The sequence below is a fragment of the Periplaneta americana genome, chromosome 1, assembly GCF_040183065.1.
Source record: "Periplaneta americana isolate PAMFEO1 chromosome 1, P.americana_PAMFEO1_priV1, whole genome shotgun sequence".
NCBI lineage: Eukaryota > Metazoa > Arthropoda > Insecta > Blattodea > Blattidae > Periplaneta > Periplaneta americana.
This window is the reverse complement of record NC_091117.1, coordinates 223918053-223944122: the sequence shown is the minus strand read 5'-3', so window position 1 is coordinate 223944122 and position 26070 is coordinate 223918053. Positions and strand designations below refer to the sequence as shown.

The window sequence follows — 26070 nt, the reverse complement described above, 5'->3', positions numbered from 1 at the left end:
GTTAATCTACATCGATTTAACCTGATATACCTGCTGTATGTTCGAAATGTAATGATTCGGAAGTTAATGACGAGCGAACTTTTAAATGGAGAGAGGCATTATAATTTAAAGATGTATTTCAAAGTTTTAGAACATTAGACACTTTGCTTTGTTTTTGCACAATCAGGGTCACTCTTATCCCAAAATGCAGGAATATTTTGAATCGGAGCCACTCATCTCAAAATACAGGAACATTTTCAAGCAGGGTCACTTTTACCTGAAAATACAGGAACATTTTTGAAGCAGGGCCACTCTTATCCCAAAATGCACAAACATTTTGAATCAGTGTCTTACTTACAACTTACTTACAAATGGCTTTTAAGGAACCCGAAGGTTCATTGCCGCCCTCACATAAGCCCGCCATCGGTCCCTATCCTGTGCAAGATTAAGCCAGTCTCTATCATCATACCCCACCTCCCTCAAATCCATTTTAATATTATCCTCCCATCTACGTCTCGGCCTCCCTAAAGGTCTTTTTCCCTCCGGTCTCCCAACTAACACTCTATATGCATTTCTGGATTCGCCCATACGTGCTACATGCCCTGCCCATCTCAAACGTCTGGATTTCAAGTTCCTAATTATGTCAGGTGAAGAATACAATGCGTGCAGTTCTGTGTTGTGTAACTTTCTCCATTCTCCTGTAACTTCATCCCGCTTAGCCCCAAATATTTTCCTTAGCACCTTATTCTCAAACACCCTGAACCTATGTTCCTCTCTCAGAGTGAGAGTCCAAGTTTCACAACCATACAGAAGAACCGGTAATATAACTGTTTTATAAATTCTAACTTTCAGATTTTTGGAGAGCAGACTGGATGATAAGAGCTTCTCAACCGAATAATAACACGCATTTCCCATATTTATTCTGCGTTTAATTTCCTCCCGAGTGTCATTTATATTTGTTACTGTTGCTCCAAGATATTTGAATTTTTCCACCTCTTCGAAGGATAAATCTCCAATATTTATATTTCCATTTCGTACAATATTCCCGTCACGAGACATAATCATATACTTTGTCTTTTCGGGATTTACTTCCAAACCGATCGCTCTACTTGCTTCAAGTAAAATTTCCGTGTTTTCCCTAACCGTTTGTGTATTTTCTCCTAACATATTCACGTCATCCGCATAGACAAGAAGCTGATGTAGACCGTTCAATTCCAAACCCTGCCTGTTATCCTGAACTTTCCTAATGGCATATTCTAAAGCGAAGTTAAAAAGTAAAGGTGATAGTGCATCTCCCTGCTTTAGACCGCAGAGAATTGGAAAAGGATCAGATAGAAACTGACCTATACGGACTCTGCTGTATGTTTCACTGAGACACATTTTAATTAATCGAACTAGTTTCTTGGGAATACCAAATTCAATAAGAATATCATATAATACTTCCCTCTTAACCGAGTCATATGCCTTTTTGAAATCTATGAATAACTGATGTACTGTACCCTTATACTCCCATTTTTTCTCCATTATCTGCCGAATACAAAAAATCTGATCAATAGTCGATCTATTACGCCGAAAACCGCACTGATGATCCCCAATAATTTCATCTACGTACGGAGTTAATCTCCTCAAAAGAATATTGGACAAAATTTTGTACGACGTCAACAAAAGTGATATTCCTCGAAAGTTACCACAGTTGGTTTTGTCCCCCTTTTTAAAAATAGGTACAATTATGGACTCCTTCCATTGATCTGGTACAATTTCCTTTTCCCAAATAGCAAGTACAAGTTTATAAATTTCGCTATATAATGCACTTCCACCTCTTGTATTAATTCTGCTGGAATTTGATCGATACCTGGAGACTTGTACTTTTTCAGATTTTCTATCGCAATTTCGACTTCTGAAAGCGTGGGTTCGGGTATAAATGGCTCAGCAGTTTGTATTTCAATTTCGTCCCGATCATTTCTATTTGGCCTATGTACATTTAGTAGTTGCGCAAAATAGTTTTTCCATCTGTTTAGGATTGATGGAGAGTCTGCAAGCAAGTCACCATTCTCATCCTTGATCACGTTTACCCTTGGCTGATATCCGTTCTTAAATTCCTTTGTCACTTATCCTAAAATGCAAGAAAATTCTGAACCAAGGTTACTTTCATCCCAAAGTGCAGGAACATTTTCGATAAGAGTCACTCTTATTCCACAATGCAGGAAAAGTTTGAGCTGTGATAATAAATTTGTCATTATCAAAACATTGGCCATCCTGACAAAGTGATAAAAACAATACAAATGAGCCACACTGCAGTTCTCGTACGAATGGTGCAGGTTGCTTCACCTTCAGCCGCCTTCGAAGGAAAACAATCTCAGGCGGACGAGAGGTTCTCAAGATACACAAAACCAGTACGGCGATACGGTATCCCAGAAGTCTCGCCATTTGAACACTTCTATTTGCGTGTATGTAAATTCTGAAAGTGTCGTACACGTATCATCGTTTTTAGTAGGTTATTTTACGACTCTTTATCAACATCTTAGGTTATTTAGCTTCTGAATGAGATGAAAGTGATAATGCCGGTGAAATGAGTCCGGGGTCCAACACCGAAAGTTACCCAGCATTTGCTCATATTGGGTTGAGAGAAAACCCCGGAACCTCAACCGGGAATCGAACCCGGGCCACCTGTTTCGCAGCTAGACGCTCTAATCGTTACTCCAAAGGTGTGGACACGTATCATCGTCTGTAAGAGATCCAAGTTATCCGAAAGTGATACACACAGCTTCCACTGTACATGTTCTGCAAAGGGTGAGTGAAAACATCTGAACACTGTATTCCAATTTGGATATAGTAGTGACGAAAAGAAAGAAAGTCTTCGATAAATTACCAATAAGAAATGAACTCATAAAAAAAAATCCCGAACACCTATTACCGCCAACTCCCATCCAGATAATTTCGAAAGTTTTGTAAAGAACCCGTGAAAGAAAATGTTTCTAGATCTTTCAAAATTTATTAAAGGACAGCTGTTTAAGAAACTATTTGGGTCATACTTTTGACCTTCGTTAATTTGTTTCTTGAGCAATTATATAAAAAAATAGAAGCAACAACAATCAAACCTCTTAAAGGAGACTTTTAAAGAGCTGGATGACACTGAAAGAGAAAACAATCCACTCACAGGCTCAAGTATGGATATTGGATATTATAGCCGCGACGCTGTTATTCCCGGCGTGACTCCTCTTTTCTTACGTCTTAGGAAGTGAAGGCTCTATAAAGTCTAGGTAGGTAGTATCGTTCGTTCGCCATTTTTGTTCTTTCGTTGCCGAGCTACCAGACGAAGAATATATTTGCCACATCATTAAACATTATCATGTCGTAGCTCCTATGATCATAAATCAAACGCACTGTAATTCAGCAAATAACGTCTTCGTGTGCTTTCTGCGAACGCCAACGAAAGAGCCAAAATGGCGGGCGATTATATTAAGTATTTATCGAGCCTTAAGAAATGAATAACGTCTTCATCAGCGAATCACAAGACCCACATGTTTAAATGTAACCGACCTGCAACGCGATTGGCTGCCGGAAATTAGGGCGACGGGACTATATATATATATATATATATATATATATATATATATATATATATATATATATATATATATATATATTCTTATTAGAGAATCTCGCCGTCCTCTATTGAATATTGTGTAATCAATGACTTTGTGTAGACATCACGTAGACACTTATTAATGGAGAAAAAATCGTTCCGACACCGGGAATCGAACCCAGGACCCTCAGCTTGGCGAGCTGAGTGCTCTTACCATCTGAGCTATGCCGAAACCCGATCCACAGTGCCGGCCGATCTCTCCTCCGTTGTATCGTCAAATATGGAAACTTTAAAAGAGAAATTCAAATCCGTTGTTGGAAAAACTTCAGACTTAAGATAATGCATAAAGTTGCCGGAATTTAGAGGGTGAAACGACTGATGCTGGCAACATAAATGCCAGTTATATACCACTCTGAAGTGTGCCAGACTTCACGTGACGCTGAACGATCATTTTCACAATATCGAGACAAACGGCTCAAAGTCTTAATTGAGTACTTAGAGTGGTGTGGTTCATTGTTCACTGCAACGCCAAGTAATTTTCAAGAACAGACGAGGAGTAATTTTATTAGTATAACTTGACATTCATTTACACATAAAAGTAAACATTTTTCAACTATTTGTAGCACCTAATCATATTTCACTACGCGTGTGACGGAAGCGAAGTACGATTGTGATGTTGACAAACCCTGATAAGCAGTACATTCAACGCAAACAAAGCCAACGCATTCAGAAGGCTTGCCGCCAGTGCTGCCAATTCAGCGGTTTTCCCGCTAAATCTAGCTTTTTTGGATACAGTAACTATCTCGCGGATAAAATTATATTATCCCGCTTAACGGGAATACTAGCGGTTTTTAATCTTTAAAGTTTCTGAAATGAAATTCATATTAGCATTAAAATCCGCCTTCATAATTACATTTAATTCGTTCAGTGTGTGTTTTGTGAAATAATGGATGTGTCAATGTATTGATAATTCCATATTATATATTATGTTACCGTTAAAACTAGTAAAACTAGTAAAAACTAGTTTAAGCAAGTAAAGATAGATAGAAGGTGAGTTTTCGTATGACCTAGAGTCAATTTCAGATTAGGTTAGGTTTGTTTAGGTTTCTGTTTGGTAAACTGGTTTTATTGGATTTTGGGTTTTAACGGTAGCCTATATAATGCAATAAGAATTTAAATATGTTGTGTCTGTAATAAAAATGTTCAAAATTGCTTTACAGCGCCACATTGGGCATGATAAAAGTGTGCAATATTCGTTACATTGGCGGGTAGATGCTCAACTTTAGGACCTCTTCTATTTTTAATCTTCATTGACGACATTTGCAAAAGAATAAGTTCTGACTATCTGTTATTCGCTGATGATCTTAAAATTTTTCGAAAAATCAATAGTGTTGCCGACTGTCAATTTCTTCAGGGTGACATTAATTCAATTACCAAATGGTCAGTTGATAACGGGATGATGATTAATGAATCCAAAACTTACGTAATATCATTTTCAAGGAAAACCTCTACACTAAAATATAACTATCTTACTTACTTACTTACTTACTTACAAATGGCTTTTAAGGAACCCGAAGGTTCATTGCCGCCCTCACATAAGCCCGCCAGCGGTCCCTATCCTGTGCAAGATTAATCCAGTCTCTATCATCATACCCCACCTCCCTCAAATCCATTTTAATATTATCCTTCCATCTACGTCTCGGCCTCCCTAAAGGTCTTTTTCCCTCCGGTCTCCCAACTAACACTCTATATGCATTTCTGGATTCGCCCATACGTGCTACATGCCCTGCCCATCTCAAACGTCTGGATTTAATGTTCCTAATTATGTCAGGTGAAGAATACAATGCGTGCAGTTCTGTGTTGTGTAACTTTCTCCATTCTCCTGTAACTTCATCCCGCTTAGCCCCAAATATTTTCCTTAGCACCTTATTCTCAAACACCCTGAACCTATGTTCCTCTCTCAGAGTGAGAGTCCAAGTTTCACAACCATACAGAAGAACCGGTAATATAACTGTTTTATAAATTCTAACTTTCAGATTTTTGGACAGCAGACTGGATGATAAGAGCTTCTCAACCGAATAATAACACGCATTTCCCATATTTATTCTGCGTTTAATTTCCTCCCGAGTGTCATTTATATTTGTTACTGTTGCTCCAAGATATTTGAATTTTTCCACCTCTTCGAAGGATAAATCTCCAATTTTTATATTTCCATTTCGTACAATATTCTGGTCACGAGACATAATCATATACTTTGTCTTTTCGGGATTTACTTCCAAACCGATCGCTCTACTTGCTTCAAGTAAAATATAACTATCACCTAAAAAATTTATTAATTAACAGAAAAGATTGTATTAGAGACCTCGGTGTATTAATTGACAATAAATTATATTTTCACTACCACATTGATTATATTTATAACCATGCAATAAGAATGTTAGGAATAATTCGGTCAATTACTTATTCTTTTTCAACACCTGACTCTCTTTTAATACTATACTATACATTAGTGAGATCGAAACTCGAATATGCATCTGTAGTTTGGAACTCTATTACTAGTTCTGATTCGGCAAAACTGGAAAATATTCAAAGGAAATTTATTTCATTATGTTCGTACAGATTCCTGCCTAATAACTCTGGGTATAACTATGATAAAAAACGCGAGCACTTTAAATGTCGAAGCCTGTATGCCAGACGTCATGATCTCGATTACTTATTCTTATGTAAGGTCCTTAAAGGTGACATTAATTGTCAATCTTTCTTAAATAGTGTCAGCCTTCGTATTCCTATGAAGGACATGAGACATCACAAACTCTTCTATATTAGAAATTCTAAATCTTCCTCGCCGGTCTGCAGATGTATTAAACATGCTAACTTACGTGTAGGCGATTTCGATCCATTCAATGTATACAAGTATTAGATCATGGCAATGTCTTTGTTAATATTGATTGCATTATCTTTCTACACATTTTGGTAATACTTTTGTATGAATCAACTCTTTTCCTAAAATATAATAGTATTAATTCTTGTAAACTAATCATTGTAAACCTTGTTCTTTTTTGTTGTAATCTCTATTATGTAATGTGTAGTTGTTCATTTTATTGCATTATTTGTATCACTGTGCTGGACTTTTATTGGCCTATGGCTGTTGTCCAGCACATAAATATCAATAAATAAATAAATAAATAAATAAATAAATAAATAATTATTATTATTATTATTATTATTATTATTATTATTATTGAATAATAAGTATACATTAAAATCTAGAGATATTTGTTAGAAAATCGCGGGTTTTCGAAAGTCATCTAGCGGGATTATACGAACAATTGTTGGCAACATTGTTTGCTGCGTCAAGATGAGATCAGTTAAATCACTGCTGTGGGCAGTGTCCTATTTACGCATAGGCCAACATGGGCTACAGCCCTGGACGGGAAGTGTTGGGGGCGGCAAATTTTTGGAACTGTCATATTTTGTACTGTACTAGAGCTGTGGAAATTTGAGAAATTTCGTGCACTCGCGCGTATTATGACACAAGCGTTTTACAATTATTGTACATTTCCAAACAATAGCTCATTCTGATTAATTAACCAATACATAACAGAAGGCATGGACCAGTCAAGATTCCACTGTCGTACGTGCTTCGCACAAATAAAAGCAGATCATTTCAAAGCAAAATAATGCCTTTAAATAGGCAAGAATTTAATCCCAACCAATGTAACATTGTAAAATTCCTTTGCAGAACAAAAACTTACATTTATTCGGGTCAAATTTATGCATATTTGAAGGACAAAACTAAAATTCTTTCAATCACTTTTTCCTAAATTAACTGAGCATATTGGGAATTATCAATAACTTTTATAAAACACGGTATGAAATGTTTCAATTTTTATTTCGAAAAGGAAGCAAAAACGAGCAAAATTGTAATAAAGTTTTTTGTTTGAAATATCACAAAGAATAACCCCCTGCAATTAATGAAATTACTTACGTTCACTCTCTATATTACCATAGTCTAGTATATACAGTCACGAAGCTCAATACGTAGTAAATATGCATTCATAGATAGTTGCTGACCACTAGGATCGCTAATATCGCCTCATTACAGACAATGCGAAATAGTATCGGCACAGTCTTTTGTTCCTAGCACCCTCACAACTCAAGCTTCGTGACTGTATATACTACACTGTGATATTACTGTAATAATTTTGTTTCACGTTCTTTCGCGAAGTTTTTTGTTTTTGTTTAAATATGGTACTTTACGTATCTACAAGGATAAATATAACAAAAATTTCGTGCGTATCGCTATTACCGAAAAAAAATAATGCCCCTGTAAATATCTCATAATTATGTTATGGTATATTTCGATACTATGTTGCTAAGTGCTCTATAACAGAGGTGAGGGGAAAGTTCGAAAAAAAACGAGTCGCTTACGTATTAATTTTGAACTGAACGGTTGTCATTTTGTTAATGGCAATGTGTAATTTTCTAGGTGGCCGTGTTTTTATATTCTTTTGTTTTATTTGTTGGATACGACTGTCTTTTATGTGTATGCATTGTTCGAATAAATAAAAAGCTATTGCAATATACGAAATTGTTTGAATCTTTTTCTATAAATAAAGAGAATGACAATTTTTATCCCATAACATTTAATAATTGTTCAAACTTTACGTTCAATTTTAATGTTAATAAATAGAGTTACAGCTTGTTCTGTAAGAGTTCTTGTTCTTTTTAATTTACAACTGATTGTATGCCAAGTTTGTAGAGAATTTACTTAGCTGTGTTGATAATAATACATTTAGCTTCCCTTATGAAAAGGTTGCCAGATTTGACAAAGCGTATTATATATAATTTGGAAACACACCCTAAAAGGTAAAATGATATACATTTGAAACGGTTAGGGAATCGAATATACAAAATGTCAGAAAAATGTACACCTAATTAGCGTTTGTGCTCATTTACAGTTAAGAAAGGGGGGGAAAATATAATAATATATAATATTTACTTACTGGACTGATATTTCCAACGTTTCCGTTGTAATTATTGAACGTGTTGATTATTATTATTATTATTATTATTATTATTATTATTATTATCATCGCGAAATAGTCTTATTCAAATATCAAGCGAGTTCTCTTGGATAATTCACTCTCGCTACGAGTTCGCGAATTATCAGCAAGATGAAAATGCTCGTGATAATTATTCCCCATGATAATCTTAGAAAGTTAGGAGAGATTGTTTTGGATAATTGAATAATTATGCTTACGCAATGGAATGAAAAAAAATGACAATCATAACGAAATATAGCTATTAATTTAATTTATTGGTCTGACCCAATATTTTGGGTTTGCCCTGCGACACAGAATAGCTCACAGTAAAATTTAAAATGAAAAATTATATAAACAGGTTTCAGACAAAAGTTATTATGGTGGTGACGATGGCATCTTGAAGATCTCTCGCCAGCTTGTATTTTTCCCTCAACTTTACAAAGGCTTTCGGAATGGTGCCTCTCGCTCCGAAGAAGAGACCGGTAACTGTGATTTTTTCTATGTTGTATTTCGCCGATACGTACTGAATCGTGGGCTCGTAGATTTTCTTTTTCTCTTCGTTCACTTCAGATGGTTGAGTGGCTGAGACTTCAAATCTGATGGTAGGATCAATTATTTCGGCTGTCTGTTTATTCCTATTTATAGCTATGATATCGATCCTACGGTTGCTCCCACCATCAGCAATACAATGAACTTCCTCGTGAATGTCTAGATTTTTGGATCGAAGTGCATCTGCGATCATAGAACGTATGATGTTGTGACGTTTTATTCTGAGTACTTCTCCCTGTGGGCAACTCCCAAGCACATGTGGTAAAGTTCATACTCACTGCAGTGCCTACAGTGGGTTGTGCCTGTAGAGCGACCAGGGATAGAACGTACTGGTGCCACCATCGCAGTCATTTTTAGCATTTCTCTCTACTCAGAACTTGATAATCCGTCATGCTTGATGAACACAAATGAAACTGCATTATGGAATATAAATAAATAAATAAATAAATAAATAAATAAATAAATAAATAAATAAATAAATAAATAATAATTACAGGTTGTGAACATAAAATACTAGAACATGTGAAGTATTTACAAATTAAAATAAATCTAAAAAAAATAAAGGCATTGGGCTTACCGTCAACCATTAGTGCCAATACGTCCAGATACTCCCTCCACAGTCACGCGCAGAAGCATGTAGCCTTCAAGTGCCTATATAAAAGTAAAAGCAACAGAAAGGGCAGGGTAAATACCACGTAAAACAGAACAATAAAGTGCAGGGAGGAAAGCAAAACTAATATTTACAAATTATAAACATTAGGGGTTTAAAAAATGAAAAAAAAAAAAAAAAATCAAAACTCGGAATAAATATGTACACTAATTTAACATGCATAAAGTTTCACATATCGATAACACTCAATCTTGGTCAGAATTTGTACCACTATAAACGACTTATTTATCATATTTTCATATGAATATTCGTTAAAAACATACACAAAAATATATTTTCCAAATTATTAAATACATTTGGAATGATTCAGTAATACTATACAGGGTGGAAGTGAAATAACCTTGCAGATTGAAAGGGGCGCTAGGGTACACTTAAATGAACAGAAAACGTATATTACGTTTTGTGATTAAATGCACGGTTAATTAGAAAATTATGTTTGAAGTTTCAGCAGTCCAGCAACATCGTCGCTAACACACACTACTCGTGATACAGATGTAAGAGGTCAACGATCTCGGTGTGTCTAGGTTGAACTGCTCTCTGCCAAGACGTTGCCACTTGCTGGCTTCGTCCAATGGCTTGAATTTAGAGGTTTTCGAAATTAAATTTACACGAAAACCGTGCACGTTATTGAAATACGCCAGAGGGATAAATTATTCTTTATTATGCAAATCTAGTCTTTCAGGTGAAGCTCCCTGTAAAGCAGATTTGAATAATTTCAAGATTTATTATTTAAATTATTCAAATCTGCTTTACAGGGAGCTTCACCTGAAAGACTAGATTTGCATAATATATACGTCACTGTGTACGTTAACAGAAAACCACAATTCCAAGTCACACAGAGATTGTGTGCACTCGATGTGGGTCTTTGGCGTTTCGTCAGCCCACGCGAGTTGTGTGGATGTAAAGGGAAAAGTTGAGATGGTGTCGGGTGGAGTTCCCGGGTAGCTCAGTTGGCAGAGCGCTGGTACGTTCAACCAGAGGTCCCGGGGTCTATACCCGGCCGCGGAACAATTTTTCCCTTGAAATTATTCTATTCTTTATTAGTTTATTAGTTTTCTTATCGATATGGACAAAAATCACGATTCTGCTCGCAACAGTTACCGAATAAGAGATTGTTAAATATTTTCTAAAGAAAATTATGAACTTTCCACCAATATGATATTATAGTTTTTTGTTACATACAAGATGAGCTATTCGCTCTGGAAATCTGCAAGGCTTTTCACTTCCATCCTGTATATTCACTAGGTATTACTCTCACGAACGAAGCTTCGTGATTCTCGTCATTTAACTCGCAGGTAAATGTTGTTTTTATCTCCTATAACGTTGTCTTAAGCAACAAAACGAGGTACTGCTCGCTTCCGTACCTCAAATCACAATGACGCACTCGGCCCTGACATATTGCGGCGCCCCGCCAAGGTCGCTAAAACGGCCATTTTCGCCGCGCTCCCCTCTCACCTTGTTATAACCAGTTTGCATATTGCTAAGAAGCGACATCTGTCCCCTCTGCAACTGTGAATAAGTCATTAACGTAGCTTTAATAGTTTTCCATAGTTTCCGTGCAGAAATCATTTCAAATTTTGCATTTTTTCCAATATCCGAAATTACCCCCTCACCTACACTCGGGAATGACGTAGTTTTATAAGTAATAAAAAATGACAATATCAGAAATTTGGCGAGAAATATGTAAGAAGAGTATTAAATTCTATGTATCAAAATAGGCGGAACAACCCGATGATGAAATTTCAAACAAGCAACAATATAAAGGACGGGAAATTAAGCTATAGTACCAGTGTTGTCAATTCAGCGGTTTTCCGCTAGATCTAGCGTTTTTGGGCGTTAGTTTAGCGGGTAAAATTTATGAAATTTGTATTGCTGATATAGGGATTTAGCGGGTATTTTTAGCACTCACAGCGGCAAAATAATATAATTTTACATTGAAAATGTAGCAATTTGGCGGTTTCTGCACGGCTTCACAGCGGATTTTTAAGAATCGAGTTGACAACACTGTATAGTACAGAAAGGATCAGATGAAAGTCTGCGGAAAAGAATATAATATTATAGGCTATGTAAAAGAAGTGGATTGAGACTTTGGAATCCAGTAATGGTGAATATGATAAATAAAAAGAAACAAGCGTTCAGAATAAAAGCTTACAGAATGCAATGTATTGTATTTTCACTATAGCGTTCTTCGGTTTATAAGTTCTAAATTCCATAAAGTAAGTTCGCATACACAATAAACATGGAGCATGACCTAAGAGGTAAACAATTGTGCATATTTAAATTTACGAGATAATTATATAAACAAAGAAGATACAAATAGAATAAACTGAAATGAAATACCATCGACACTATGGACTATGTTAAAATCTACACTGAATATTAAACATCGGGTTGATATATCCAATTACATGAGATTGTATTGCCTGTTGAAAGGAAGTATTAACATTTAACATCTCGAAATCAAATGGTATTTATTGAAATAAGAAATCTGTATCGAAATGAATGTTATTTCGATACAGATGATCATTGCATAATAACTTCATTTCAGTATGGTCGTAGAAAATAAGTATATTTTAATTATTAGTGTTACATTTTTACTTGAATGTCATTTATTTACCTTACGGGTATCAAAATTTAAGCCAACAGAAAAATAGTTATTTATGGTACTTGTGAGGTAAGTGCATCTTTATTGAACGAGTGGAAAGATTCAAGCACGAGGCGTCAGCCGAGAGCTTAAATTACACGAGTGCAATAAAGATCACGCTCACAAGTACCATACGTAATTTTATCCATGACCATAACGAAAAATTATGTTTTATAAAAGAAAGTATGTTGAAAATAAGTCCTCATGTAATCACATACCATGGCATGGCTTTTAAAATCAATACGTGTACTAGGTAGGTCATGATGTAGGAGGCCATGATTAGTAAAGAATGGTATCTAAGGCGTTGCATAAATAACAAATTATATTTAATTATATAATTTTAATATATATTTTTTCACTTTAAACGTGTATTTTCGTCTTTTTGAAGTTTCAGGGATTATTCAGAAGTGTTCACGAGACTAATGTGATTAAAATAATTTCACATTTTACTTCTGTAAACTTAAGAGGAATATTAAAACTTAATCATCGTGTCTGTTTAGCTCAAAATTGTACCAGAACAATGAAAGGAGTCCATAATTGTACCTATTTTTAAAAAGGGGGACAAAACCAACTGTGGTAACTTTCGAGGAATATCACTTTTGTTGACGTCGTACAAAATTTTGTCCACTATTCTTTTGAGAAGATTAACTCCGTACGTAGATGAAATTATTGGGGATCACCAGTGCGGTTTTCGGCGTCATAGATCGACTGTTGATCAGATTTTTTGTATTCGACAGATAGGCCTATTGGAGAAAAAATGGGAGTATAAGGGTACAGTACATCAGTTATTCATACATTTCAAAAAGGCATATGACTCGGTTATGAGGGAAGTATTATATGATATTCTTATTGAATTTGGTATTCCCAAGAAACTAGTTCGATTAATTAAAATGTGTCTCAGTGAAACATACAGCAGAGTCCGTATAGGTCAGTTTCTATCTGATGCTTTTCCAATTCAATGCGGGCTAAAGCAGGGAGATGCACTATCACCTTTACTTTTTAACTTTGCTCTAGAATATGCCATTAGGAAAGTTCAGGATAACAGGCAGGATTTGGAATTGAACGGGTTACATCAGCTTCTTGTCTATGCGGATGACGTGAATATGTTAGGAGAAAATCCACAAACGATTAGGGAAAACACGGAAATTTTACTTGAAGCAAGTAAAGCGATCGGTTTGGAAGTAAATCCCGAAAAGACAAAGTATATGATTATGTCTCGTCACCAGAATATTGTACGAAATGGAAATATAAAAATTGGAGATTTATCCTTCGAAGATGTGGAAAAATTCAAACAACAACAGTAACAAATATAAATGACACTCGGGAGGAAATTAAACGCAGAATAAATATGGGAAATGCGTGTTATTATTCGGTTGAGAACCTCTTATCAACCAGTCTGCTGTCAAAAAATCTGAAAGTTAGAATTTATAAAACAGTCACATTACCGGTTCTTCTATATGGTTGTCAAACTTGGACTCTCACTCTGAGGAACATAGGTTAAGGGTGTTTGAGAATAAGGTGCTTAGGAAAATATTTGGGGCTAAGCGGGATAAAGTTACAGGAGAATGGAGAAAGTTACACAACACAGAACTGCACGCATTGTATTCTTCACCTGACATAATTAGGAACTTAAAATCCAGACGTTTGAGATGGGCAGGGCATGTAGCACGTTTGGGCGAATCCAGAAATGCATATAGAGTGTTAGTTGGGAGACCGGAGGAAAAAAGACCGAGACGTAGGTGGGAGGATAATATTAAAATGAATTTGAGGGAGGTGGGGTGTGATGATAGAGACTGGATTAATCTTGCACAGGATAGGGACCGATGGCGGGCTTATGTGAGGGCGGCAATGAACCTTCGGGTTCCTTAAAAGCCATTTGTAAGTAAGTAAGTAAGTCTGTTTAGCTCAGTTGGCTAACGCATGTTGTTTTAAAATCCTATAAACCCAACTTCGTAGGTTCAAGTCTCCTCGCATCCCAAAAGGTAAATTATTACAAAATTTTAAAAAGATGCATATTAGATATGGATGTAATGTACAAATTACGACGTAGCAGATAGAGAAAAGAGAAGGAGATTGATTGTATGTATATTTAAGAAATGGTAATAAAGAAGTAGAGGTAGTGACATCTAGTAACTAATATATTAACTTCTTGAGTAATAGTTAAATGGAAAAGTATACGTGTGTACCCGGTACTAGGAAAATACTAATGAACTGTGAGATAAAGTCCAAACTGTGAGGTAAAGTCTTTATCTCACTAGTGAAATAAAGTAATGTTGAATAAAAGCCTACTTTACAAACGCGAAAGTATTTAGTAAAGGCATGTTTTTCGTTATGGTCATGGATAAAATATATTATTTCATATTTTTCATATTTTGACATTCTCTTTTCCATATTCTGAAAAAAATTCTTCAAATTATTATTCGCTCTAATAATAAGGAATCTACGTGATGGTAATCATATTGATTGGTGATGATGATAATAAATATGATTACTGTATTGTATTGTATTTATTTACACTCCATGGTATTCGTACATCGCATCACAGCTAGAATATGGAACAAGTCAAAAAAATCTTAATAGTACTACAAAGTTATTTTATTTTATTTTTTTTCTTATGTTTTCTTTTCTCTGTTTGTTATTCCCAACTATAATGTATTTATTTTTGTACAATAAAGTTTACTTCAATTAAAAAAAGTACTACAAAGTCTTAATTATAGTCACAGTCTAGTTGAAATATATACAGAAGACTTTTACAATATAGTCTACTAGTACAACACAAGGGGCCAATGTAGATACTTAATATAAGACAAAAAATATTCATACAGCGTTGTTGAATGTCATGAATTCACCTACAGAATAGAAGGCGTGAGAAATTAGATAGTTCTTTAATTTGGCCCTATTTAATCTTATATTTTGAGTTTAATTTTTTTATACCCATAGGGAGGCTATTAAACATTTTTACTGCCATATAACGCACTCCTTTTGATAGCACGATAGACTTGCCGATGGAGTATGAAAGTCAATTTTGACGTGTATTTATGCTATGAACTGTTGAAAGAGTTACAAAGTTTTCACGATTACATACGAGGAAGATTATTAATGAAAAGATATACTGACAAGTCATGGACATTATTTCTAGTTTATTTGAAAATGGTCCCACAGGATTCCCTAGATTTGGCACATACTATTTTTGTAGTAGCAATATACTGTTACTATCTGTAGAATTTCTCTAGAATATTATTCCAAAACTAATTACCGAGTGAAAGTATGCAAAGTACATTGCTTTTAAGGTACTGATATTTACTATCTCTTGTATAGATCTAATAGAAGGTGGTGATAATATTTGTGAACAAGGTGTGTTGTTGCTTTAACATAATACATCAAAGTAAATTCCGAAATATTGAAAAGAAATTTATTTTGTTCTTGAAACTGAAAGTTACACTGTCTGTCAACAAAGACTGGAGCCCCGGAAGAAAAAAACTGTAGATTGATAGTCGAGATTACTTTGACTTGTTGAATAAACAAACCAGCTCGGTTGAAACACACGAGACTATGTTTACAGACTCTACAGTACATATATATCTCGGAAACTACAAGACGTTTCGAATTTTACGCGTTGAAAAAAAAGTAGGGCTCCGATTTCCATCGCCTTGTGAATGAAATCAATGGCAGTTCTTGTAACAGAGATTACAATATGTAGTGCGTAATCGAGATTTATGACGAATAAAGTGCTATGGGGATGTTTCTCCCTAGGTACTTATTTCTACAAGAAGTTTTATCTATTATAGTTTCATTATTACAATATAATTTCATTGGCTATAGAAAAATAGAGTGTTTGAAAGATTGTTCAAATAAAGAACCACCTTACTTACTGGCTTTTATGGAACCCGGAGGTTCATTGCCGCCCTCACATAAGCCCGCCATGGTCCCTATCCTGAGCAAGATTAATCCAGTCTCTATCATCATATCCCACCTTCCTCAAATCCATTTTAATATTATCCTCCCATCTAAGTCTCGGCCTCCCCAAAGGTCTTTTTCCCTCCGGCCTCCCAACTAACACTCTATATGCATTTCTGGATTCGCCCATACGTGCTACATGGCCTGTCCATCTCAAACGTCTGGATTTAAAGTTCCTAATTATGTCAGGTGAAGAATACAATGCGTGCAGTTCTGTGTTGTGTAACTTTTTCTATTCTGCTGTAACTTCATCCCTCTTACCCCAAATATTTTCCTAAGCACCTTATTCTCAAACACCCTTAACCTATGTTCCTCTCTCAAAGTGAGAGTCCAAGTTTCACAACCATAAAGAACAACCGGTAATATAACTGTTTTATAAATTCTAACTTTCAGATTTTTTGACAGCAGACTGGATGATAAAAGCTTCTCAGTCGAATAATAACAGGTATTTCCCATATTTATTCTGAGTTTAATTTCCTCCCGAGTATCATTTATATTTGTTACTGTTGCTTCCAGGTATTTGAATTTTTCTACCTCTTCAAAGGATAAATTTCCAATTTTTTATATTTCCATTTCGTACAATATTCTCGTCACGAGACATAATCATATGCTTTGTAAAGAACTGCCTACTTCTTGCAAATATTTTGAAGAATAAACTTAAAAAGGCACACATCCATATCTTCATTAGGCCTATCAGTCACTAGTAGTTGGCCTCAAGTCTCGCGACACGCTGTAAGGACAGATTTACAAGCTTCTTCGTCCCCGCGGTGGCTGAGTGGTCACCCTTCAGCCTGCAACGTAGGCGGTCAGGGTTCGAGTCCCGGTCAGGCCGTAGTGACACTAGTGGCGAACAAGATCGCAGTTGGGTTTTCATGGGTTCTTCCGTTTTATTCCGTCAACATTTCTCCATTTCGTCATCATTCCATAGCATTTCCTGATTTCATTATGTAAGTGCTGTCTTTGAGTCAGACCTGAAATTGTTCTTAAGAACTTCATTTTCCCTGGATAATACACGAGGATATCATCTATGGTAGTAAGAATCCTTGGTCCAACACTGAATCCTGCGGTCAACAATTTCGGAACACCCGTTCTCAAATGAAAAACATATGGACAGTGGAAGAATCATCCTAGAGAGTTAATATGGTACAAAATGACGAATTTCTCTCTGAGGTGACAACCATATCGCTTTACATCAGACTGTCACGTTGTTTAAAGAAAAGGAAAAGAAATCAAGTACTTATTTCATGAGGTCTATTTAAAGGAAAATGTTTAGTCTCAACAGGGGAGGAGTGATATTTTTATTTAAACCCGTATCAAGTTGTAGGACCTGAAGAACATTTTCCACAACTTCTCGATTATAAGCGTAAAAGTTAGTCATTGAAAAGTGATAATATTTTAAAACGATGAGGTTGCATCACCCGCAGCTTGTCTAGTCCAGCAGTTAACGTGACGCATTACTGTGCGCGAGGTCACAATATTGAAGTATACGTATTCCTATTCTGAAATTTATCTTTTACAATCTTCATGTAGAATAGGTCTTTCCATTATTCATTATACTACCTAAGGATGCCTTTCTCTTTAATATTTAAGTAAACTACTTTATTTCTGTGTTAAAATTCTGAAGTTTTTCTGCTAAGCTTTAAATATGTATTGAATTCATAAGGGTAGAAATGTGTTAGCATTATCATCATCACTTACTTACAAATGGCTTAAAGAGAACCCGGAGGTTCATTGCCGCCCTCACATAAACCCGCCATAGGTCTCTATCCTGAGCAAGATTAATTCAGTCTCTATCATCATATCCCACCTCCCTCAAATCCATTTTAATATTATCCTCCCATTTACGTCTCAGCCTCCCCAAAGGTCTTTTTCCCCTCAGGTCTTCCAACTAACACTCTATATGCATTTCTGGATTCGCCCATACGTGCTACATGCCCTGTCCATCACAAACGTTCTTAGCAAAGCCATTGGGCAAAATCACTGCGCATAGAATGAACAATTCTTTCAAATAATTGGAAATCAAAGTCTCGCCAGTCCAAGGCGGCCGCGGTCCACTCTATCTCTAGACGCCCTGTATATTAATTCCTCCAGATTGCTTTCACTTTCTGGGTTACATGTTTTGTCTCGGTCGTTGTCATTATTGCTATCCATAAAATGTGACAAAGATTTTCTTTTTCTTTATGATCTTTTATCAGACGTTTTCCTTCAATAATATATCTGGAAATTGTCCCTAGTTCGACTGGCAACGACGACAATACTCAATTATCATCGCATTATTTATGTATACGAAATTTAAGTTTCGTAGGAATTCAATGCATTCAATATCCTTCATGTATGTATAATAATTACTGTTATGAGAAGTGAAATTGGAAAGAAATTTCACTGTAGTAGATAAAAAAGATCCATACGAAACGAGTTGTATGTAGTAAATAAATATCAGTCACAAAAATCATTACCTAAATTTGACTGTAATCTATAGAGCGAGCCAATATACATAGGTTGGATAAAAAGTAATGGCAACACTGCTGTCACGTGACGATGGTGCGTTCGAGAGCTGCCAGCTGTGTGGACATGAACAAGGACTGTTAGATGAGTTAGTGCAGCCAGCGGCGACAGTACTCTGTCAATCTACTGCAGTGTGTAGAACGTTCACTTTCATAGGGATAGTGCGAGCGCCCTAAGACCATCCTTACAAAACTAGAGCAACGTTCCTGGATCAAAATTGAAGTGGCACGAGGTCGTAGTGCACAAGAATGTTTTCAGGGACTGCGTGAAGCATGTGCCGATGCAGCGTTGCCATATCGCACAGTGGCACGATGGGTTAAAGCGTTCCGGGAAGGCCTTGTTGCACCGGTACCAAAGGGAAGGTGACGACTTTCTTGGACGAATCGTCGCTATGGACGAAACCTGGACTCGGTCGTATGAACCAAACTTGAAACGCCAATCAAATGAATGGAAGCATCCCGGTTCTCCTCGTCCAAAGAAAGTGCGCCCTACACAAAGTGCTGTGAAGGAGATGTTCATTGTGGCGTATGACATTGATGGGGTAATACTGCACCACGCTGTACCTCCAAGGCAGACGGAAAACGCGGACTACTGGAACATCCTCCGTACTCACCCGATATGATCCATGCGATTACGATCTTTTCACCAAAGTGAAAGAACCACTGCGAGGGACCCGGTACAATACCAGAGATGAACTTATCCGTGCTTTAGGGCGGTCAATACGGAACATCAACTAAGATGGACGCGCTGAAGGTGTACGCCGCCTTCCAAACATTTGGCAAAAGGTAATAAATAAGGGGGGCGACTATATAGAAGGTACGTAAATGTTGTACCCCTGTGAATAAAACCATGTCAGAAATATCGAACTGCTGCCATTACTTTTTATCCAACCCAAGTACCTATTTTATACTAAAAACAGAAATACCTACAGAAAATACTCCAATTAAAACATTTACCTACCTTTATCAATGTGAGCTTGCTTTCGTACTAGAGAAACCATTTTCTTTCTACGACAAAACATCTTACAACACTTTCCTCATTAACTTGTTATTGTTATTCTTTCATAGCCTAGAATATAACAACAGTGGAAATATAAATATTTCAAGCTTCCTCATTAATACAGAGACATGAAAATCTTAAGTAGTGAACAAAACATTTCTCCAACACATCACATACTCTGGAGTGATGATACTAAGGGCATGTGTCGACAATAATACCAATAATATGTTAGGCTTCAGGCAAATTGATCATTTCATTTTATTATGACTTCTATTCCACCCAGACACAAAACCGTCCGTAATACCAAAATATGAAAACTGAAGTTTTCATTTTTAATAGCTTATCATAAACTAAACAATTTGATCATGCATCGAAGAATTATGAAAATAAAAAAAATAATAAAAATTTTACTTTATGCGCTAATCTTCAGATCTTCTGTGGCTCAGTGAAAAATGTAACTAGGAACCTTATTTCTTATGGTTATAGTAGAGACTACAAGGCAACTTTTGTACACCTTTCCGTTTTGAATTTCAGAATTTTTTCTGTTTTTGATACGACCTATTGCGCAGCGAAAGTAACAACGTGCGAACACACCTTCATTCCGTCTCCATGGAGATCCTACTTCTCTTTAAGGGCCGTATTCATAAACGAAACTTTGACTGAAGACTTCCCAAAGTCAACTTTCGTAGTAAAGTTTACCTTTGTTAAAAGTCCTGTTCATAGACTATACTTCTGAGAATTTGACTTTGACTTGGTAAGTCGAGATTTTACGATCTTGTTTTAATGTTGGCAATCACAATCATGGCCTTCTAAACGAATTAAATTAATGAATAGCTGAAGTAGAGTAGGCATTGCCAGAATGAAAGCCATCTTTTGAGTCTTAAATCAGTAAAACAATTGAACATCGGCAGACGTTAAGCGATTGTTGCAGCATTTTTTAATTATTTCAATGTAAAATAATTGTGAAGACGTGAAAGAGAAGAAGATGCCACCAATGACAGATTATGAAAGAGACATGCTACTAGAACTGGTGAAGACGTACAAAGAATACAATTAAATATACAAAATCAACAGTAAACAATTAATCCTTATACCCATAGAGCAATATCGAAGTGAAATGAGAGTATTATTAATGGAACAGGTAATTCTTTTTTATTATTGTATTATTCATCAGTGCATGTTGAATCGTGGATATTATTTAATACGGTTCAATTTTTCAAATCTGTATCTGATTTGAATGCATTATCTCTATAAATTTTCCCCCTCAATGCTATCGTTAATTAAATCATACTTGAAAGGAAGAGTACAAGTTGTGAACTTTCATGGACATACTTCTAAGCATTTTACGGTAAATTCTGGTGTGCCTCAAGGTTCCAATCTTGGTCCATTATTGTTTTTATTGTTTGTTAATGATATTGTGAATTGTGTACAACATTCTAAAATGTTATTATTTGCGGATGATATTAAATTGTATAAAGAAATCAAAACTATACCAGATTGTAAGCTACTTCAAAGAGATATTACAAACTTACATATATGGAGTAATAATAATAAATTGTTATTTAATATAAATAAGTGTATACATATGATCTTTTCTAGATTGAAAAATACAATTAAATTTTCATATAAAATAGAGGCAAAAGTTTTACCAGCAAAAAATGAACATAAAGATTTAGGTATATTATTTAGCAGCAATTTTACATTTTATAGTCATATTAATAATATTATAAATTTGTCCTATAAAAGTTTAGGTTTTGTTATGAGAAATTCTTGTAAATTCAAAATGAAAACTATAATAATTTTGTATAATTCCATTGTTAGATCTAAATTAGAATATGCTGCTGTTATCTGGAACCCAGTTACTAACAAATATATTCTGTTACTAGAAAAAATTCAAAATAAATTTCTAAAATGGTTATATTACAGACTTTATAATGATTATCCTACCTATGAGAGTTATGCTACAATGCTTCAACATTTCCATTTTACTAGTTTGCAAATTCGACGAAATTGTCAATCTTTAAACTTTCTTTATAAAATTATTAACAATAAGTTGGACTGTGTTGGTTTATTTTATTATATAACATTATATGCACCTAAGCTTAAAACGAAATTTCGAAATTTATTTTATATACCAAGGACAAATACTGAATCCCACAAAAATTCCCCAGTTTTCCAAATGTTACAGTTATACAATAAATTACATCCTCATCCGAATGTTGATATTTTCAATATGAATTTCTCTAGATACAGAATTATTTGTTATCATATTTTACAGAATATTGTTGTTAGTTAATTTGAAGCTACTTTCACACCTTATTTCAATTTCTCTTTTTTTCTTTCCCTTTTTTCTATTATGTTTCAGTTTTTCATAAGTGTATGTTTCCTTTTCCTTGTTTATGTTTTATCAATTAATTTGTTAGTCGTGAACATTGTAATTGGGCTTTGCCTGTTATGTTCATCAACAAATGAATAAATAAATAAAATTCAATAGAGTTTTGCACATGTCTAATAATACGCCGAGAAACATGAGGAGCTCCAATAATTTCCTGGATGTTATCAATCTTCTCGGCAAATACAACAATTTCCCAAATATCAGCCATTTTCCTTATATCCACGAACGAAAGTCACAGTCAAAGTCTATATTTTCGGCGACTTCGAAGTAAAGTCACAATCGAAGTTTACTTTCGTGTCGACTGTGAATAGGAAAATGGGGACTTTGTACTTTCCAAAGTCAACTTTGGTCCAAAGTCTCGTCTATGAATACGACCCTAAAGGAAAATAACGCAGAAGGTAGACTTACAGGGACAGTCCCTGGCCAGCCAGTGGTAGATGAGCCAGCTCTCGACCTCGAGGAGCGCAGAGCGGCTGCACGCGACGATCCCTGTGTTCGCCAGCGCGAAGAGTCTGCAGAGCCTGCAACCTGCAACAGAGGACAAGCCATGCAGTGCGTATCGTCTTGAAAGCTCTCAGCTTCCCATCAACAGCAGATTATACGTTCAGAGCCATCGTTTTATCCGGATTCGTTTACAGCGGCACATTTTCGAGACCATGCAGAGCTCCTCCGCCCGAGAACAGACAGCGATATCGTATTTCCTTGCGTACTTTGCACACTTTTCACCCTTTTCGATCACCGAAAAAGTGATGTGCGTAAAATACATGGATATTATTTTGAAGAGTTCATCTATTTTTATTTATTTTAGTGGGTTATTTTACGACGCTTTATCAACAGCTTAGGTTATTTAGCTTCTGAATGAGATGAAGGTGATAATGCCAGTGAAATGAATCCGGGGTCCAACACCGGAAGGTACCCAGCATTTGCTCATATTGGGTTGAGGGAAAACCCCGGAAAAAACTTCAACCAGGTAACTTGCCCCAACCGAACCCGGGCCACTTGATTTCGCGGCTAGACGCGCTAACCGTTACTCCAAAGATGTGGACGGGGTTCATCTATGTTTTTTTTTTCTTATTCTAATAAAAATACCCATCATCGTAAAAAAAAAAAGCTTGTTACGAAACCCGAAATAAGCCTCGGAATGGGACTGATTCTCTGGCACGATTACAGCAAAGGAATAAATTTATGAGATTTGTTACTTGGAATATTACAAGCCCATATAGAACCGTAGGGGTAACATTAGTAACAAAAGAACTAGCTAGATATAGAATAGACTTTGTGGGAGAACATGAGGTTAGATTAGATGGTAATGGCATATCATAACATCCAGTCTGCTCTCAAAAATCTGAAGGCTAGAATTTATAAAACAGTTACATTACCGGTTGTTCTGTATGGTTGTGAATCTTGGACTCTCACTGTGAGAGAGGAACAGAGATTAAGGGTGTTTGAGAATAAGGTTCTTAGGAAAATATTTCGGTCTAAGAGGGATGAAGTTGCAGGAGAATGAAGAAAGTTGCACAACGCAGAAATGCACGCATTGTATTCTTTACCTGACATAATTAGGAACATTAAACCGATGTTCTTGCTTCAGTTAATATTCCTTTATGGAAATTATCGAATAGTAAATTCAAGGACTTTCTGGAGCGGCATACAGGTCGTTCCATCCCTGACGAATTCACTTTGAGACAGAATTATGTGCCATTATGCTACGATAACACTCTGACAAGAATCACGAAGAAAATTCACGGAAAGAAGATTTTTGTTTCCATCGACGAGACATCCGACGTCGAGACCCGGTGCGTAGCTGATGTCATCGTGAGGACGATAGAAGTCGAGGGGCCAAGTAATGTATTTCTGCTATTTGTTCTTGTTTTCTACTTTTCTAATTGTTAAAAATTAAGTATGTATGCCTACTAATTATATAATCTTTACTCATAACTTTTGTACAGTAGTTTAATATAAACAATTATTAATTAAAATAAAAATCTCAATTTTTAGGTCAATTTTTGTAATTATTAGGTCATTTTCATTAAATTTTAAGAATCTTTTATGTCAGTATTTATAGGTCATAAAAATCCGGGCTCTGGTCATTACTAATACACTTCCATCACGATACGAATTGAAAACTAAATATATTATCAGAAGTACAGTAGTGTTCCGAACCGTTCCATAACATATACGATTCTTTTTAATAATCCGAGCTATATTAAAGGAATCACGCCTTTCCCTGGCACAATATTGTGCAGTGTTCCACACGCTCTTCAGATGCGGAGCTTCAATATGGCTGCAGAACCGCGATCAATCCTCGGCCGTCGACAGGAATCCATAAGTGAAAGGAGCTGTGTGTTCCCTGAATAATTTCCTCAAAGTAGGGCCCGACCTCACGATTTGTGTACCTACTTGAGAGTGTCATTATGTATGCAATTTACATAACACAAGCCTCATGATGTTCGTGCCACGGGTCACAGCAAGTCCATGGAAATCAGTGGGCTACTGCACACAGTTTGCAGCTGCAGAACGGAAAACCAAGCCTCTGTTTCTCCAGTAGGCCTATATTTGCAATCTATGGAAGAAAATAACTTTCAACACATCATCTCAACTATATACATCTCCTGTGTCGACCTCACGTCACGATCAGCTCAGTTGGAGAGAGCCCTCAGCGCGCAGAGCCGAGAGGTCCTGGGTTCGTTTCCCGGTGCCGGAACGAATTTTTGTATTTAAAAATAGGCTTAAGGACTTTACTAATAGACGGTAATTATAGGGTGTAAATGATATTTTGTTATTGAAGTGTTGTATCCGTGAAGAATTATGTTGTGTCAGTGAAGTGTGTTGTGTAAGTGAAACGTGTTCCTGTCAGTGAAGATTTATAGTTTATAGTGGCAGTGCAAAGTATTTGAACAGTGAAATGTTTTTGAAGTGTCAGTGAAATCAGGATGAAATGTGTCGTAGTTCCAGTGCAGTGAGTGAGTTGACAGAGAAATGAGTGTAATGTTGAAAGGTACTTGTGCAGATATGAACATATCATACTCGTGGGTTTTAGTTCGAACTTAGGTTTAAAATACAAATTAGATTTATTTTAAATGTTATTTTAAGTGATCGTGCTTCATTTAATTTAGGATATTCCCTGTTATGATTATTATTATTATTACTATTATTATAAATTATTGTTCGTATTAATTATTAGTATTATTATTAATTGTATTTTTTATTAATAAGTTTATTATTGTCATTATTGAGTGTAATTAGTTACCACTGCCACCGGGTATATACCCATTGCAGTGTGAATAAATACATGCATACATACATACATACATACATACATACATACATACATACATACATACATACATACATAATTTAATGATGATAGAGACTGGATTAATCTTGCTCAGAACAGGGACCGATGGCGATGGCGGGCTTATGTGAGGGCGGCAATGAACCTCCGGGTTCTCTAAAAGCCATAAGTATGTATTTACATTTTAAAATTATTTTCATATCATTTAGAAATTTTAGTTAACAGAGGAGACCATACCATTTTGTACCTGACAACAGGTGCTGGAAATGACGGCGACCACATATTTTAGTACGTGCATTGAAATTTACAAGAAAGCTAAATGAAGTGTTCATTAACTCGATAGCACGATGACACAAAGTGACCTTTGCAACTGGTAGATCGCTTATTATTACGCGTAAGACGTTAGTGTTTTGCAGCTATCAAAAGAGCACGAAAAATAAAATAAA

At 35.8% G+C, this 26070-nt stretch overlaps 1 protein-coding gene and 1 non-coding gene across 6 annotated transcripts in view; both read right to left on the bottom strand.

The window, feature by feature from the left end:
* Positions 1 to 26070, bottom strand: part of sigmar (Tumor necrosis factor alpha-induced protein 8-like protein sigmar) — a 266488-nt gene that overhangs the window by 49659 nt on the left and 190759 nt on the right. For 3 of the 5 annotated variants that reach the window (XM_069838708.1, XM_069838701.1, XM_069838680.1), the window contains exon 2: positions 22738 to 22857. Coding sequence is in view for 3 of the 5 variants with exons in the window: in XM_069838680.1 (XP_069694781.1) it covers positions 22738 to 22857 (120 nt within the window). In the remaining 2 variants the exon portion in view is untranslated. Of the gene's footprint in view, positions 1 to 9736; positions 9811 to 22737; positions 22858 to 26070 lie in introns of all 5 variants that reach the window. The other 2 variants (XM_069838687.1, XM_069838695.1) reach the window with 1 other exon arrangement.
* Positions 3723 to 3797, bottom strand: TRNAG-GCC (transfer RNA glycine (anticodon GCC)). The gene has a single exon. It is a non-coding gene; the product is annotated as a tRNA-Gly (tRNA).